General features: G+C 33.6%; 1 protein-coding gene and 1 pseudogene across 1 annotated transcript; both read right to left on the reverse strand.

Moving 5' to 3' along the window:
* Positions 1-78: 78 nt before the first annotated feature.
* Positions 79-5,328, reverse strand: LOC145629191 (protein trichome birefringence-like 42). Its single transcript, XM_081681730.1, has 5 exons — positions 5,001-5,328; positions 1,723-1,894; positions 1,198-1,358; positions 536-694; positions 79-416 (listed from the first exon to the last, which is right to left on the reverse strand). Exons 1-5 carry the CDS (start codon positions 5,315-5,317, stop codon positions 116-118), a joined length of 1,110 nt encoding a protein of 369 aa, XP_081537856.1. The 5' UTR covers positions 5,318-5,328; the 3' UTR covers positions 79-115.
* Positions 5,329-6,708: 1,380 nt separating this feature from the next.
* Positions 6,709-9,348, reverse strand: LOC145628006 (protein trichome birefringence-like 38; annotated as a pseudogene).
* Positions 9,349-18,056: the final 8,708 nt, after the last annotated feature.

An 18,056-nucleotide genomic window follows, 5' to 3' on the forward strand; every position in this document is an offset into this window, starting at 1 on the left:
AGCTCCTGTGTTTTAATAGTGTTTAATATAACTCTTTGCTGGTGAAGAAAAAAAATCAACAAAAAGTGACAGTTGCTGTTTAAAAAATAAAATTCATTGTTTTTGTTTGTTGAATTCACTGTCGGAACAAAATTGAATACAAAAGTTGGTTCCAAGTATCTGGAACACCAGGAAGACACCAATGACTACAATCAAGTAATTTAGGACCACCACCGGCGTAAATTGCTGGGTGTCCGTCTTTTCTTAACTGAGTGAGAAGGGTTATGTCGAGCAAATGAACAGGCATCTTCATTTTACTCAATACCTTCCTCACAATCACTTCACCCGGATGACTACCACCTGGATACACTGATCCTAACAACGGTCTAGTCTCTTTGCGACAAAACTTTGCTCTTGGTTCTCCCCATTCGCTTCCACTGGACCCGCAAAACCCAAGTAACACACCAAAAGAACCGGAAAAGAAAAAAGAATTTGTGAGCATCAGGTGTATTCAACCAAGCTAATTAGCGAGCAGGGTGTATCTAAAAGAACTTACTTAAGATGAGCAGCTGAAACTCCTTGGAAGAAAACTTGAGTCTTTCTAGGGTCAATGTTAGCATCAACCCATTTAGCCCATGTTCTCAATGCAATATTGTACGCTTTCATATGGTCCATGTTTTTGATAATCTTGCCTCCCGTCATGAAGTATTCCCATCTGCATCAAATGTTGTACACTTAATTTAAGCCATGGACATAAAGTTTAAAAATATATTGCATTTCTGCAACGCTGTAACAAGTACTTTGTCTTTCATGTTACGGAGTAGGATGCCGTAATAAATATAGACATATAGTACTCGTAATGATAATAATAAGGCCCTGTTTGATTCACCTTAATTTTGCAGAACTGAAATTATTTTTACTGAACTGAACTTATTTTTTCTGAACTGAACTTAATTTTACTGAACTGAACTTATTTTTACTGAACTGAACTTAATTTTACTGAACTGAAATTATTTTTACTGAACTGAAATTATTTTTACTGATATTCTATTATAATTCTTCTTTAAGAAAACTGAATTTTACTGAACTGAACTTATTTTTATGAACTGAAATTATTTTTACTGAACTGAAATTAATTTTAATGAACTGAAATTATTTTTACTTAATATTATTTTTTTAAGGTGAAGAGAATAGGGCCTAAATATAATGATAATGTACCTGTGAGTCCACCAGTGGTAGGAATTGAAAATAAGTACATCAGCCCATAACCAAGTAGAGCCGGAACTAATAGAATCCAGCTTGAGTACTCGTCCAAATTTTTCAGTCACAACGTCCACCAAAAATCCATTTTTCAACATCATTATTGAAGTATCATATTCCTATTCAAAATAAATAAACAGATCTTATTTTATAATGTCATGTACTCCGTATAAGCCTAACGTAATTATATATAAAGTACGTACAAGAACAAAAAAGTGTTAAGCTTATTATAAAACATGTAGTAGTATATATGAAAATACTAACAAATTGAAAATACTTAATGATCATCGAATTATATATAATTTTTAAGCTTCGTACATATGTCTAAAAAAAAGAAAAAAAGTACTCCCTAACACATAATCCACCACATATACGTAATTTAGAAGAAATACAAAATATCTTTGTACTAACAAATTGAGTAATTATCGCCTAGCAAATGGACCGTAAATGTTGGGAAGAGTGTAAATGGATGAGATAGCTTACCGGAAAAGAGAAAACAGAGAGAGAACCTCTAGTGACAACGGTATAGTTGGATAGAGGCACCGCGCTATGAAGCATGCATGTAAGTGATTCCCATTGATTGAAGCTTAATGATTCTCCAACAAACATAACCTTTTTTCCCCTCCATTTCTCTAATAAAGCACGTCCATCGAATCTGTTCACAAAAAATTTCCAATATATTCACAAAATTTCCACATTGCAGTAAATCAAATATCTGAAGTTTTTTTTTAGACATTATATATATATATATATATATATATATATATATATATATATATATATATATAATAATAATAATAATAATAATAATAATAATATAATAATAATAATAATAATAATAATAAGTACCCCATTTCATTAAAATGCCGGGTAGCAAAATTCATACGACATAATCAATGTAATTTTTTAGGAGTGAAAAAACCGTAAGGATTGAGGAGCCTAAAGATGATTTTTTTTTTTTTCTTTAAAAAAAAACCAAATGTAATTGTAACGTCTTTTCTAAGCCTCTACAAAGAGTAATTCTTGACTAACAATTTTTCTATTGTAAACCATACTTATAATTATCTATTAATTAGTAAAAATGAATAATTTGTTATTTTCAAATACCTAAAAATTCTACCCGACAAGTAACCGTAGAAAAATACAATTTACGCCGTATCATATAAAATACGGAGTGTCAATGAACAATTACGGACCATATTTAATAGCCTCAAACTAGCAAACGTTAAATACTCCTCTGACTAAATAAAGCCTTGGGCCGTTTGGTTCACACGGGGTAATCGGAATGGAATGAACAAAGGGAAAGACAAGGAATGGAATGAAGATACCCAAAATTTTCTATATTGTTTGGTCTTAAAAACAAGGGGAATGAGGACCACCGGTCCCACCACCACACCACCACCACGCATCCACCTCAAACCTTCACTCTCCACCGTTTCCAACCACCAAACCACTCGCCGCACCTCCCTCCCCCTTCGCCGGTTGTCCCCGCCACTCGCACAGCTCTCCCCGCCCCTTGCAAAAACCTCCCTCAACCCCGAAAAACTACCCTCAGCTTCGAATAAACCCTAGAAACCATTCTCCCTCGCCGTTTGAGGTGCGACAACGTCTGACGAGGGTTGAGGGAGGTGCGAAAAGGGTTGAGGGAGGTGCGAAAGGGGCAACGATGAAGTTTATCGAGGATCGGCGACGTGCAAACAAATCGACGATTTCGATGCAGGGGAGAGTCGGTGAGGGTCGGGGGAGGGGCGGTGAGGGTCAGGTAGGACGGTGATTGGGTTTTCCGGTGGTATGGTAGGTAGGAAGGTGGTGATGTGGTGGTGTGGTGGTGGTAGGGAATGGGAATACCTAGGGGGGTGGGGAATGGACTTAGAAGGATTTGGGGGAATTGAAGGGGGAAAGGGAATGAAAAAAAAAGAACTAACAAACAGCAACAAAGGGAATTAGGGTGATTGATTCCCTTTCCCTTTGATGATTACCCCCAACCAAACGGCCCCTGAATATATTCGACAAATAAAGTTGAAACTTGAAACTACCATTATTCCTCAATATTTGACTCATTTCCCAAAAAAATAAAAACAAAAAAATTATTTAATCAAATGATAACTAATTATTTATTGTAAGCGGATTCAGAAACTTATACCAACATTAACGTAAACTGACCTCAATAACTATATCATATATGGAGTATGGAGTATAAAACTATTACAGTAAATATTCATATTTTTAATACTTTTTTCACATGTGAGGAATAAATTCTCAAAAGAGACATTGTATTAAGGGACGGAGAGAATATTTCGTTGATAATCTATGTCTATATAGCTGAGCTTGGTAACACAAGCTTGTGACCCAAGTGGGAGCATTTAAGTGATGGAACAATGGGAAGTTTAAGAGCATCCAGGTAAGGACAGTAAATCATTCTATCTATATAAAACTTCATGAACATTAAACCATCAAGTTCAGCTATGTTATGCTCCTTCAAAATAAAGGAGCAATAATTTATATTCTCTCTTATAAACAAAATATCAATAAATAGTGAACGACTATATAAAAATAAAACTCAATCAAAGAAAATATTACTCCATACTCCACAACTTATAAAATAAACGTATATCTATTAATTTCATGTAATGACGTAATGAGTCAACTAGTTACTCATATAATTAAAACTTAAAACAAACACACTACTCCTAGTTGTATCATTCATCATTCACCAAAGCACAATATGGGTGCAGGCTCCCAAAAAACAGGAGGTTATATAGACGGAGGGTTGAGAGAGATATAGAATTGTCTCACAGGGGTAAGTTAGTCATTTTATGCGGAATTTAAATTTTGCCATTTTAGATTCAGTGGTACAAAATACACTCTCACTGGTACAAAATATAATTTTAGTGGTATTTAAAAAAAGGTTCAAATGTCTAATTAGGCTGTCAAATAATACTATTACATCTCAGTGATACAAAATATACTCCTAGTGGTACTCAATGCGATTTTAGTGGTACTTATAAAAATCCTCAGTGGTATAAAATATATTCTCAGTAGTTGTGGTCCCAATTTTTTTTTTTTATCGTTTTTGCACGTGAAACCATTTATGACTCCAAAGGTGGGCCCTACCTCACCTTTTTTTCACTCTCTCTATCTCTCTCTTCCTTTCTCCCTCTTCCAAGTACATTTACTACATTATTTTATGTTGTGAGACATTTTATTTTGTCTCACAACCCTTGAAATTTACTTCCTCAAAAAAACAGGTACCAAAACATTGAAATGGGGTGAATGTGTTGGTATTCACGTGTAGGGCCCACTATTACTTCCCGTTTACCGTAAGACGGTTATTTTTTTTATTTATTTATTATATTTAGGTACAACGGTCATATTTCTCCATCCTCCCGCCCATCCTCCTAATTTCTCAACACCAACAAACCCACTCTGTCCACGATCTACACCGATCTCATATTCACTCCGCTTGGAATCAATAATCACGATTTATCGATTATATATTACCTACTTAAATGGAAGGTACCCGTGAGTGTGAACAAATTGAACAATGTATGTGACTATAAATTCCGAACAGAAAAAACGTTTCAATTAAACAATCGTCTTTATCACCAAACTTATTATAACGGGTACATTATAACCAACTAAAATGTCATGCAAATTGTGTTTTATAAACTAACCACATTACCTTCAATAATTAATATCACTATAATTAATTACTATTATTAAAATAAAAACAGAACAACGATTGAAGGAAAGTTAATTACCTTTGAAGATTACAACCAGAAGGCTGCCATCTATACTTAAGATAATCTTTATCAGGTCTTCCATTCTTTTGGCAATTAAATCCGTCTCCAATAAATGGACAACTATTTGCATCATACAATGGGTATGATCTATCATAAACCCAACTTCCTTTGAAGATGTTACAGCCGTTTCTCCGCCCTCTTCTCTTCGGCTTGCGATTCCTGTGTCGCTGTACCGCACTCGATAACTCCTCGTCGCCCGCGTTCGCTACGAGGATAACAACATTTGCCACAAGAAGGAGAAGAAGAAGAATATTTGAAATGAAGTTACTCTTCATTTTGTAGAGAGAGGTGATAGGGAGAGTGAGAGTGAGGGAAAAGGGGTGTTTATATTTATAATAAAGGAGAAGATATGTGTGAACGACTTTGATTTATTAGATGTCGAGATATCAACTATCTTAATTGATTACTCGTATAAAGTATTAATGGTATAAAATAGTATCACTTAGTTGATTTTAAAGTACTAATGGTACTTGTCAAAACAAAAATGTTCCCGATTAATATAAGTATCAACGACACTTAATTTTAAAGTACTAATGGTACTTGTTAAAAAAAATATGTCCCCGGGTAATATACGTATCAATGACACTTGATTTTAAAGTACTAATGGTATAAAATAAGCATCAACAAGACGACTATCTAGTTGATTTAAGTTAATTATTAGTGTTTCTGTTTGAAATAAAATTTGGGATTGTATCTCATTTGATTCAATGATTATTAAGGATCTTTTTTCGATAAGAAAAAATTAATAATAATAATATTCGTACAAAATTTACTTGGAGCAAAAACGACAAGCTAATGAGATTAATTAAATTGAGTGTTATGAATTGGTTAGATACGTATGTGGATCGATCTACATGTGAGCAATAAATAGGGATGAATATAATTTGGTAAATGGGAAATTGGTTTGTCTTTGTCTAAAGTAACGTACTAATTTGTTCAACAAATCTTTTCAAATCTAAACAAATATATAAAAAAAATTCCATGTTTCAAAATTTATAATGATTTACTACCTCCGGTCCAAATTACTCGCAATTTTGGGGTATTATTTGTGAGATATAAAATATTCCAAAGTTGCGAGTAATTTGAACCGGAGGTTGTAATTAAGTTGTTAAAAATGAATAAATGTATGTTCTTTCAAAAACAATTAACAAAAAAAAGTAAGTTTTTGCCCACACTCTTTTAACTTTACTAACATTTTAATTACATTTTATAAAAATAACCCCTAGCATTTTAATTATTTATTTCTTTACATATGTTTAAAGTTTTAAACAAACAAACTGCAGAAATTATTAAAGGACGATACGCTAGGATTTGTCGTTATTATGAGAATATAGCATTTTGATCCATACAATACACGACTGTTATACATGATAGCAGTAAATATTATATTTTACGTTTTTCATAATGGAAGATTGAATTACTTTTTTCTAAGATAATAGAGGACGAATATGAACCGTAATTAAAAATTATTAAGGTCTCTTATTTCTTCCTATATAAAGATCAATGATATTGATAGGACATACTTCAACATCGTCAACAAAAAAAATATTTCTAATGGGAGGTACCATTAATTTCACATATAAAGAAAAAAATAAATTTGATTCATTATTCTTGTGTGTCCATTAATAAATTGTATTTATTTTTTTAGAAAAAAAGGCTTACAAAATTATAAAGAAGCATAAAGGAGTAAATTCCAAGTATCAGGAAGACCAGCAAGACACCAATGTGTGCAATCTGGACCAGTTTTTGAGTCACCATATTTTTGAGGATGTGCATCGGGCCTTAATTCAGACAACAATGAAATGTCCAAAAAGAAAGGTGGATTCTTCATTTGGCCCAATATGTTCTTCACTATTTCAATTCCTGGGCTTGGTGTTGCTCGGCTTTTTGATCCATTTACGGGTCGTTGCTCGTTTACACAGTTTTGTGTTGCTGGTTTTCCAAAATCACTTCCACTGTCATTTCCATGGAAAAATATTATTATTTAGAAAAAAAAAAGTGTTCATGAAGGATAAGAAAAATACTACGAGTAGTAATTAAATTATTTTACCGTAAGTGATTTGGTGAGATGCCTTGATAAAAAACTTTGGTTCTGGTATGATCAACCTCGGAATCAACCCAATTAGCCCAAGTTTTAAGAGCAATCTCGAATGCATATGTACGATTCATATCCTTCTTTGTTTCATTTCCCAACTGGATGAAATCCCATCTACAAATTCACTCATACATAGACGAACAACATTAAATAAAATAAAATTATAAGGCATTAATTAGTACTCCATCCGCCTCAATTTAGTGTGTACTCGATTAATTAGGGCATATTGACAGAGTTTTGGAGTGTGATTATCAATTGTTATTTTAATAAAGAAAGTATATGCATGTGATGGGAGAATATGTGGTATTTTTGTATTGAATTTGAGAGTGTGTATACCTCTTAACTTTTAAATAAGAGGCTGCCAACGAGAAACGAATTGAAAAATAAAAGATGTCAAACGCCTTAAATTAAGGTGGTAGGAGTATTTATTCCAAAAGTATATAAGTTGAGTGAGACATACGGTTGATTAGGACCCGTGAAACCACCAATGCCAACTATCAAAGACAAGCAAGTCATAATCCTTCCATACATGACTACTGCTCTTGATGGATTCAAGCATCAAAACCCTGCCTATTGTTTCAACATCTATATCGACTAAATATTGATGCCATTGCATATCAATTGTGAGATTATGCTCCTACAATTACAAATACAAGTATAATTTGTAAATAAGTCAGGAAAATGTTCAAGTGTAAATGACTAAATAATTGTTCATTGAAAATTGCGTAAAATACAAATCTAAAGATATTTAAAAATAAAAAATTAAAAAATAAAAAAAATCCATATGGAGTACAATTTCGTTGATGTAATATTTTTTTTTTTTTGGTTATTTAAGAACGATTTTAATATGGAGTAATGGATATATTGCATGGAAAGTGACTTACAGGAAATTGAAAAGTGTACAAGGGAGATTGCTGGCTTTGCTCCGCCAAGTCGTAATTAGCAACAGGTTTACGACTGCCCGCATAAAGCATGCAGGTTAGGGATTGCCATTGAGGCATTGATTCACGCTTAGTGAATCTCCCACAAACAATATTTTCTTTCCTTGAAATCTTGTAAAAAATTCATTTACATCTAACCTGCAATTTGTAAGTAATAATCAATTCAGAAAAAAGTGCGTGATTAATTGATCATTTGTTTACACCAACTTTAAAATAAGGGTATACACAATAATTATTGTACTTATTAGGTTTCATTTGTAAATGTTGCATGTCTTTTTATCATGTTTTGTGCGCGGATGATCATACCATTACAAATTCTTTAATGAATCTGGTTCACAATAATTTATTGTGGACCAGAGACAATATGATTGTTTTATTAATTTTAAAAAAAAAAGACTATTATATTAAAATAAAAGTTATTAGCTAGGTTTGAAATAAAAGTTAGTGTGACATTATAAAAGCTATAAGAGGTTAATTTTTTTAATGAAAATTTTAATATAATGTTCAATATGATAGAAAAACTTACCTCGACCTAGTCCACAATAACATTATTTTATATATATAATGAAAACAAATCATAGGATATTTTATTTCATTCTGTATGAAACTTATTTTCTCCAATATTTATGTATTAAAAAATGGCCCTGTTCACTTTACCTTAAAAGAAGAATATATAACAAAAATAATTTCAGTTTAGAGAAATTAATTTATTTTAGTAAAAATAATTTCAGTTCAGTAAAAATTAATTTCACTTCACTAAAAACAATTTATGCTTAGTAAAAATTAAATTTACTTTAGTAAAAATAATTTCAGTTCAGTAAAAATAATTTCAGTTTAGTAAAATTAATTTCAGTTCATTAAAAATAATTTAAGTTTAGCAAAAATAATTTCAGTTCAGCAAATATAAGGTAAAGTAAAAGAAGCCTAAGTAATTGAAAATAATACCGTTCAAAGTAATCTCTAAAAATATTGTTATTTTTTTTTTTCAAAAAAGAAAAGAAAAGAGAAGAGAATAACACAATACTACAATACAAATGGAAAGAACGTACTTATTAGTACATACACATACAGTTAGGAGTCTTAGGGCTCACCGATTAAGATTGCATCCAGTAGGTTGCCATTTATAACCAAGGTAGAATTTATCAGGTCTACCATTCTTCTGGCAATCAAATTGCTTGCTCAAGAATGGACATAACGAAGAATCGTATAGAGGGTAACTAGGATCGTAAACCCAACTCCCTTCGAATCTGTTACAACTATCATCTGCCATTGATTCATATATCGAAATTGATAATAGCAACACCACAACAATTAAAAAAAATCGAAAGACGCCTCCTAAACACCATTGTATCAATTTGAACAATTATATTATTTTTTTTCAGAAAAATTTGAACAATTATGTGTCACTACATAATGTTTGATATGTATATATATATGCAAATTTTGCAAAAGCTGATATATTACTTCCATTTTAAAAAAATTGAAAGAATATTTTGTTACCAAAAGTATTATCATGCATAATTTTTTCGTTTAATTTGCTTCTTTTCTAGGAGATTAGTATTTGAAATCAAAGATTGATTAAGATGTGCTTGAAATATTGGTTCAAATTATGAGATTCTTCATGTATGTTAAGATACATGCACTCGATTGCATTTGTCAATGTTCATGAATAAGGTCTCATTCACTTCATTCACCTTATTTTTGTTAAGCTGAAAATATTTTTACAAAATTGAAATTAATTTTACCAAATTGAAATCATTTTTGCTGAATTGAAATTATTTTTACTGATTTTTATTTTTATTTTTATTTTTTTATTTTTTTTATTATTTTTTTTTTATAATTCTTCTTTAAAGTTACTGAATTTTACTGGATTGAAATATTTTTTTTTTGACGGGTTGGATTGAAATTATTTTTATTGAATTGAATTTATTTTTACAGAACTAAAATTATTTATGGAAATTCTCACCGGTAACACCCAACTTTTGTTTTTTCTCAATGGTAGAATGCAAAATTTTGGATTATCATTGGTAATCACCAATTAGCAATACTAAGTTACTAGTAACATTAATGAAAGTTTTACTTAAAACCTTAACCATGGTTAAAATGTTAAATGGGAAATAAACTGCAAAATGACTAAATTGACCCTATTTATTTCTCTTAACCACTTCTGTCTAATCAATGAATTCAACACTTCTCGTTTCATCATTATGCAGTTTGGATTCCCTTTTTTTTTTTCTTGAAAACCCCCTTTCTAAGAGATTATATAAATTAATTATTTTCAGATGTTGTCACGACCACTGTTAGTCCTCTCCATAGCAATAGCTTTCTCTGACAAATTAGATCAGGTGAGCTCTACGGATGATCACCATGATTCTCATGTACCTTCTGTACAGCCCCATGTTGATGTAAGGTAAACCAATAGCAATATAGCATTCACTTTACAATATTGGTTGTATAAGGTCAGATAAATGACTTTGTTGCAATATGATGATAGTGTGTTATTGAAATTAGCCGAAGCCTGCCCACGGTGCTTCAGATGATCAAATTCTCACATAAACTAAAATTAATCAATAAACCTAGTAGTTCATCCCCAAATTAGATCGAAACCCACCAAATTAAACTCAAAATCAGATCGAAAATTGGAAGAACAAGTGATGATTGGGTCAAGTGAACCTAAATTAATCGAACCCAGAAAAATTGAACCTTGAATTACCCACGATTGATAAAATACAGATAAATTGGTAACTCAATCTATAATCATCCGACTAAAACTTCAATCAAGATGATTAATTTATTGGATTGGATACTTTCGCTGACCTCCTGTCTCATTCCCTATGCTATCTTATATTTCGCATTTTGTTTAGCCATGGAAGTATTAAGAGAAATTGAGAAGAAGAAGAACAGAGAATACGAATAGAATTGAGGGTTTAGGGTTTATATAAAGGGGTAATTGATTAAGGAGGGAAAGCAGCATATAACTTTGGAGGGAAGTGATTTTTTAGAAGGATAGGTTTGTAATTGTGTTATTAGTAAACCATGGTTAGTCAATAATTAGGTAAAGGTTTAATTAATGTTACCAGTAAATTATTATTACTAATTGGTGATTACCAATGATAATCCAAAATTTTGCATTCTACCATTGGGAAAAAACAAAAGTTGGGTGTTACCGGTGAGAATTTCCCAATTATTTAAGGTAAAGTGAACAGGGTCTTACAAGGAGTAATTCAAGTTGTTTAGTATTTTCTAGACATTTCTATAGTCTTATTAAAATTGGCTATGCACAATTTTTAATTAATTTATGGGTACTAATGATATACTCATATGTAGCAATAATAAGGGTTCCAAATAATCATTAAATCACATGCAAATCATTGTTGTTATATATATATATATATATATATATATATATATATATATATGTATATATATATATATATATATATATATATATATATATATATATATATATATATATATATATATATATATATATAGAGAATATTTCAAGCATTACCCCTAACTTGAACCCCACTGTGATCATACACTAAAGTACGGTGGCGTCCAAAGGGAAAGAAGATAGAGCAAAAGAGTCGGCAACAAGTTTTTTAGGAACTTGTAAACCGCTCACGAGGTGAAGGTTACACCCCTTAACGATCCAAGAGATCGTCAACTCCATAAGGTCTTGAACCAAATAGGGTTCGGGGATGAAGGTACAAATCCAACCTAAAAGAGATTGAACCTGCCCTAATAATAGACCTCTACTTTATTCTGATCGTATTCATGTGCGCTTTCTGACTAACTTGCAATCATTAGGTTTACCCTAAACCTGTTTATCTATGTTGGTTGAATATTAATGCACAAATAAAACTATTATTGGCGATCACTTGAATTATAATCAATTAACCCTAAACAAGATTATTAATTATCTTATTAAGCGTGATTACAAGTACAAATTCCCTTTAAACATGCATAAAAAGTGTGATCAAGCAATAACAATAAATATCAAGCAACATAATAAATAATCACAATAATAATAATAATCATAATAATAATCATAAAAATAATCATCATAAATTATAACAATTATAATCATAACCATAAACATGTTAAAGCATAATAAAAATAGCAAGATCCTAGGCATGATACTAACAAGATTAATAACAAACCCTAGCATGTCACTAAACAATAAAAATCAAATATATAGCCCTAACATGATACTAACAATCATAAATATTAGGAAGAACATAAAAGGCATCAAACTTTTAATCATACTTAATATTAAATTTACCCTAGACATGATACTAGGAATATCATAATAACAACCTAAGCATGAACTCTATATCATAACATCAATAAAAACCATTAAAGTACTTACTTGGATCCCTCGTACCTCTTTTTAATAACAAAATACACACGTTAGTAACTTCAAGGAAAATAATAATTTAAACAATTAAATTAAATAATGGAAAGAGAGATTTGGGACCAAACCCTTAGAAATTAAACCTTTCACATCTAGGGCGAAAGCAACTTCGAATATGGCTAGGTGTTTCTAAGCCTTGCGAATGCGGAATTTTGTATTTGAGAAAATGCTAGTTTAGAAAAGAGATAGAGAGAGAGTAATCAAGAAAACTTGATGAGAGTTGGTGAGAATTGATGAATGAAAACGGAGTTTTTAGGAAGCTATTTATAGAGAAAATCAACCAGAAGGATAGAAAAACCAAAACAGAGTTCTGACGCGGATAAAACGATGTTAGCGTCAACGCCGGCCATTGGCGCCAGACGCCGATCTTAGCGCCAGGTGCCAAGCGTAGCGTCAGGCGCTACAACTGGCGTTTGGCACTGACTCAGAAATTCACGTGTTTTCTTAAAATCAGATAGAAATTGACGTACAGGAGGATAAAATCGTATTTTCCTCAAAAACGTTCTTTGATTCTGATTAAAACTCTAAAAAGTCAACAAAAATTCAATTTTTCAATGCTAATTGAATTAGGAATGAAAAGAACCTTCTAGAAGAATCTAGAAGACTAAAACCATTCCTAATTGCATTAGGAATGATAAATCCATATTAGGCCATCCCCTAGATCATTGGGCCGCATATAAGGCTCAAACCAGACCCAGTTTAGTAATTTGGCCATAACTTCCTCAATATTCATCGGAATTGGGCTTATAATATATCGTTGGAATGCTCTTTTCAAGCCCAATCCAACTACACTATTATTGGACCCATATCATGGACCAACCAAACTGGATTGACTGTTTTCTTAAAATAAGTTTTCAAAAAACAGAAAGAAGAGAAAAGAAATTAAAACTATCCGCAACACTAAACATTTCACACTTTCACTTCATTCGATTATGATTCGATGTGAAAGGTACTCATCACTGGGTTTGGTTTTGGGGAGACACAAATGGGTGTCTACAGAAGCCCCCACTTTGACTGAGTTTGGAGAAACGCAAGTTTTGAAAACAAAAGTCAAAGTAGCGATAGGGACGGAGAATGATTCAGAACGTTATGCGATCCTAAATCACTCTTTTAACGCCGATACCTGCAAGCTAGCGTTAGTTAAACAGATAAAAGAGTTAAGAAACGCGTATCTTGCACCGTCGAGCACACGCCTCTGAAAGTAACCGATTTGCTGCCGCTTTACTGTTTTGATGACCTCCTGCCAAGAGAATGCCATCCCTCTTGAAAACCGCTATGCTTGTAACTGCTTCCGATATAGAAGATTGCTTCACTTGAAACGATCCTCTTCCGTTTTGTGACCATCCTCCACGTCTAAGGGAGCATGATCGAAGACAACTTCGCTTGAAATTACCTTAAGTTGTTTGTGACAACTCTCCACAATCTAGGGAACGCCATCTTGCTGTTTCGATGTTCACTCGTCTCTGAACAAAGAGCTTATTTTTTTTTGGATATGTTCACGCGCCTCTGAACAAAGAGCTTCTTTTTTTTGGATATGTTCACGTGCCTCTGAACAAAGAGCTTCTTTTTTTTAATATGTCCACGCGTCTCCGAACAATAGAGCTTGAAAGGATTGTCCACGCGTCTCTTAACAAAAGAGCTTGAAAGGATTGTCCACGCGTCTCTGAACAAAAGAGCTTGAATGATATGTCCACGCGTCTCTGAACAAAAGAGATTTTGAATAATATGTCCACGTGTCTCTGGAGCAAAAGAGCTTTGAATGATATGTCCACGCGTCTCTGAACAAAAGAGCTTTTGAATAATATGTCCACGCGTCTCTGGAGCAAAAGATCTTGATGATATGTCCACGCGTCTCTGAACAAAGAGCTTTGATGCTTGAATGTTTGTTGCGATAATATTCCGAAGAAAAATTTCCGAAGACCAACGCTTGTCGATCTCTAAAGCTCGCTTGAACTTTGCTTCATATGTACATGAGGAATAAATTGTATGTTGGTGCCTTTGTGCACTTAAGGTGTTTTTAATAACGAGGGATAGGATTTTTGGCGCTTTATGCGTTTAAGGTGTCTTTGACACTGAGGTAGAATTAAAAGGGGTTCAACATTAAATAATATGTGGTCACTAATTATTCAAGAATTAAATTGGTATATTTGGTTGATTGAATAATTATTGTTGATTGAGTTATTATGCTTTGAGAGTCATCACCAAGTCCAATAACATGTAAATAACGTAAAGTGAAAGAGATTACGCACCAAAACTCTTGGAACGTATATACCTTGAGTATGAACAATGGGGGGAGTTATGGGGTTTTATATTTAACCATAACTTCTAATGGAGTACAGGACGCTGTACATTCCTTTTTATTTATTATTATGCGCAGGAATTCCGCCATCTTTGAGTGGTTTTGTCGCTGGCACGGTTAGCTCCCGTGTTAGTTAACCTCAATTTATTTGGGGGACGTATAGTTGGAAACCTATAGACACCTAAAAATGTCTCCCCAAAACCAAACCCGATGATGAACAACCTTTCACTGTCACTATTGGTCGGGTTCAGTATTTAATCCCGAGAGTGCTTAAAAAAAATCGTATTTAATTAAATTCAATTTTTGAATAGTCCATGGATCAGTCTTGATGTTTAGTCAAAGCATAATTTTTAATTTTAGCCCAAGCTTTTTTTTTTTATTTTATTGTTTATTTTAGTCCAAACTTTTTATTTATTTTAGCCCAAATGATAATAAAAAAACAGAAATGGCCCGAAATTATCAATCGGCACTTAAAAGGCTGAACGAAATTAGGGTTAAAAATGAATTTAGACGGAAAAGCGGACTGAAAACTCCCGCGTCACGGTAGCAGTCCACCGTGTCACGGGAAACTTTCCCGTTTGACGGTGGGGTTTCCCGTGACACGAGATACCTGCTGTGACATGGGGGTTTCCATGTCCTTTCCGCGTAAACCCTTAACGTGTTTTCTCCCCCCGTTCACTAAATATTTCCCGCGTCACGCAAAAGTACACCGTGTCACGGGAATGTTTCCCGTCTGACGGTGGGATTTCCCGTGTCACGCTACACTTTTCCGTGTCGCGGTGTACGTTTTTAGGGTTTTTTTTTTTAATTTTTAATTTTTTTATCATTTTAGGGTTCCGTGTGTTCCCTCAGCACATTTTTTCTATAAATACCCCGTCATTTCTGATGTACGGGGCATCAATTAATTCTCTATTTTTCTCTCTTCTATACTCTAGCCTAAACACTAGCCTACCCTTTTTCTTTCAAAATTCCTTCTTCAAGCACTCCAAGGAGTCCATACTTTACTCGTGGTTCTGTCCTTAAGCCAAGGCGTGAAAGGTAGAACTGTTTGAGGGTTTGGTCCCAAATCAACTCTACTTAATTTAATTTAATTTAATTATTGTTTTATTATTATTTCCTTGAAGTTACTAACTCGTTTATTATTTTGTAGTTGCAAGCAAACAGAATCAGAGTAAGAATTATGTTCCTTTTATTTCTATTATTTTTCTAACGATTTTATATTGTTGGAATTATTGTTAAATTGCTTCCAATATTGATGTTATTCTATTATGTTTATGATCACCATATTGCATGTTAAAGGGAATATATAATTGAAAATCACGCCTAATAAGATAATTTGGACGACCGGTTTAGGTTCCTTTTTAATCTTGTTATTAATTCAAGTGATTACAATATTTTAGAATTATGTGTTGCATTAATATTAAACCAATTTAGCTTAATAATAGGTTGGAGCAAATTGAAAATCTGTTTGTATGCCTTTGAGATCGCAAGAATGCTTTTCACTATAAGAATTGAGTAGAGGCCAATACGGGAGAATGTGACTCCATGACTCACTTCGTACCATCATCCCCGATCCTCCTTTCGTGTTTGCGAACCATATGGAGTTAGTAATCTCATGGATTATGAATGGGGTGTAACCTTCACGGGTCAATTGTTGTTGCCTTCGTTGTCCCTTATTCCTGGTTGCCTTTAATGATCCGTGAACGGTTTTCAAGTTCCTTAAAAACTTGTTGGCGACTCCCTACTTTCCTTGTCCCTAATCGTATTATGTCAATTCCCACTTCCTATGAGTGCCAAGCATATTCACAACATGCTTTAACGTAGGCGCAGTTCGAACGACGCCTACAATTTGGCGACTCCACTAGGGAGGATTCTTGGTTATTTATCGATTTGAGTGATCGGTATTTAATTAAGATGAGTGGATGAGACTTGAAAGATTCTCGAAAAATGATTCCTGTGATTAATTTGGCCTTTTTGCATAAGCATAGACGTTTTAATGTCGCATTTAGGTCTGTCCCGTAGGAAAAATTGAATAACTTGATTGCGTACGAAGGAAAATAGGGCACCAGTCAGATTTTCTGATTGCCGTGCCACGACAGAATCTGCCGTGTCACGGTGCAGTACATCGTCTAACGGTGTGCAGTACCGTGGCACGGGATTTTCTGTCGTGTTACGACAGTCCTAAAATCAGTCTGGTGGCTTGTTTTCTCTTCTCACAGTCAACTTCCTTCGATTTTTCTGAAAAAACATGTGTGTTCTACATGCGTCTTAGCCCCGGGGGATTTAAGCTCTATCAACCCAAAAACGCTCATGGCAATAAGGGTTCATCCGAGTTATTAAATCCACCCAAACCATGGAGTCGAGTTCGATTTCATCACGAACTCGCGGAGACCCCCGTTGGCATACACCCTCAAGGGAGGCTGCCTTGCTAACGCGTCCAAACTCTTAACCATGGTACCCTTTTGACACCCAAAGCTTGACCAATAGTTGAACATAGATCTTGACCCTAGGTTGCGAACTTTTTTTACATCATCGTGACTAAATGCTACATGGTTTGTTTGGTGCTAACCCTCATGTGTTTACTCTTTTTGTTTAACCCATGACTGAGGGTTTTTATTTCCACATAGTAATTAGTACGGACCTAAAATCGACTAAAATCTGGAAAAGCTCACAAAAAAGACCTGGAACTGAGCACCATGTCACGACAAGTTCTGCCGCGCCACGGTGAACAGTGCCGTGACACGGCGCTTTCTACCGTCTGACGGTAGACTGCACCGTGTCACGTCAATCAGTACCGTGACACGGTGCCCAGGGGAACTGTCCTGTCAGTTTTTTTTTGGTTTTTAGTGCGTACGTATGTGGTTTATGTGTCAAGTTTGGTGTCATGTCTAGCTATACGGTCATAACACGCGTCCATAACCTCACTTAATCACTCACATGTCGTGTTCACACACTTTATTCCGTTAGTCGTGCACCATTTCATGACCGTATTTTAGGGTAGTCTTTTGTCGTTTTTTTTTGTGTCGGTTTTTTTTTTTTCGGAGTAAGTCGGATGGTATCCTCCTATATTTTTTTTTAAAACAAAAAAAAATTGAATTTCAAAATTATAGAATTTTAAAATTCAATTTTTTTTTTTAATTTTCCGGATGGGTTAAGGTTAAGTTTGGTCATTAAAGGTGTGTTTGTTTCGGTGTCACGACACTTGGTCAAGAAGCAGGGGTAGATTGTTACGGTTCGAGTCAATACCTCAACAACCTCT

Source organism: Chenopodium album, chromosome 4, assembly GCF_948465745.1.
Source record: "Chenopodium album chromosome 4, dcCheAlbu1.1, whole genome shotgun sequence".
In the NCBI taxonomy this organism is placed as follows: Eukaryota; Viridiplantae; Streptophyta; class Magnoliopsida; order Caryophyllales; family Amaranthaceae; genus Chenopodium; species Chenopodium album.

Coding starts and splice junctions, on each gene's coding strand:
- LOC145629191 (XM_081681730.1), bottom strand. CDS start 5,317: ATGAAGAGTAACTTCATTTCAAATATTCTTCTTCTTCTCCTTCTTGTG. Junction 1,359..1,722: donor TCTCTGTTTTCTCTTTTCCG/GTAAGCTATCTC, acceptor TATTTTGAATAG/GAATATGATACTTCAATAAT. Junction 695..1,197: donor TACCACTGGTGGACTCACAG/GTACATTATCAT, acceptor CATTTGATGCAG/ATGGGAATACTTCATGACGG.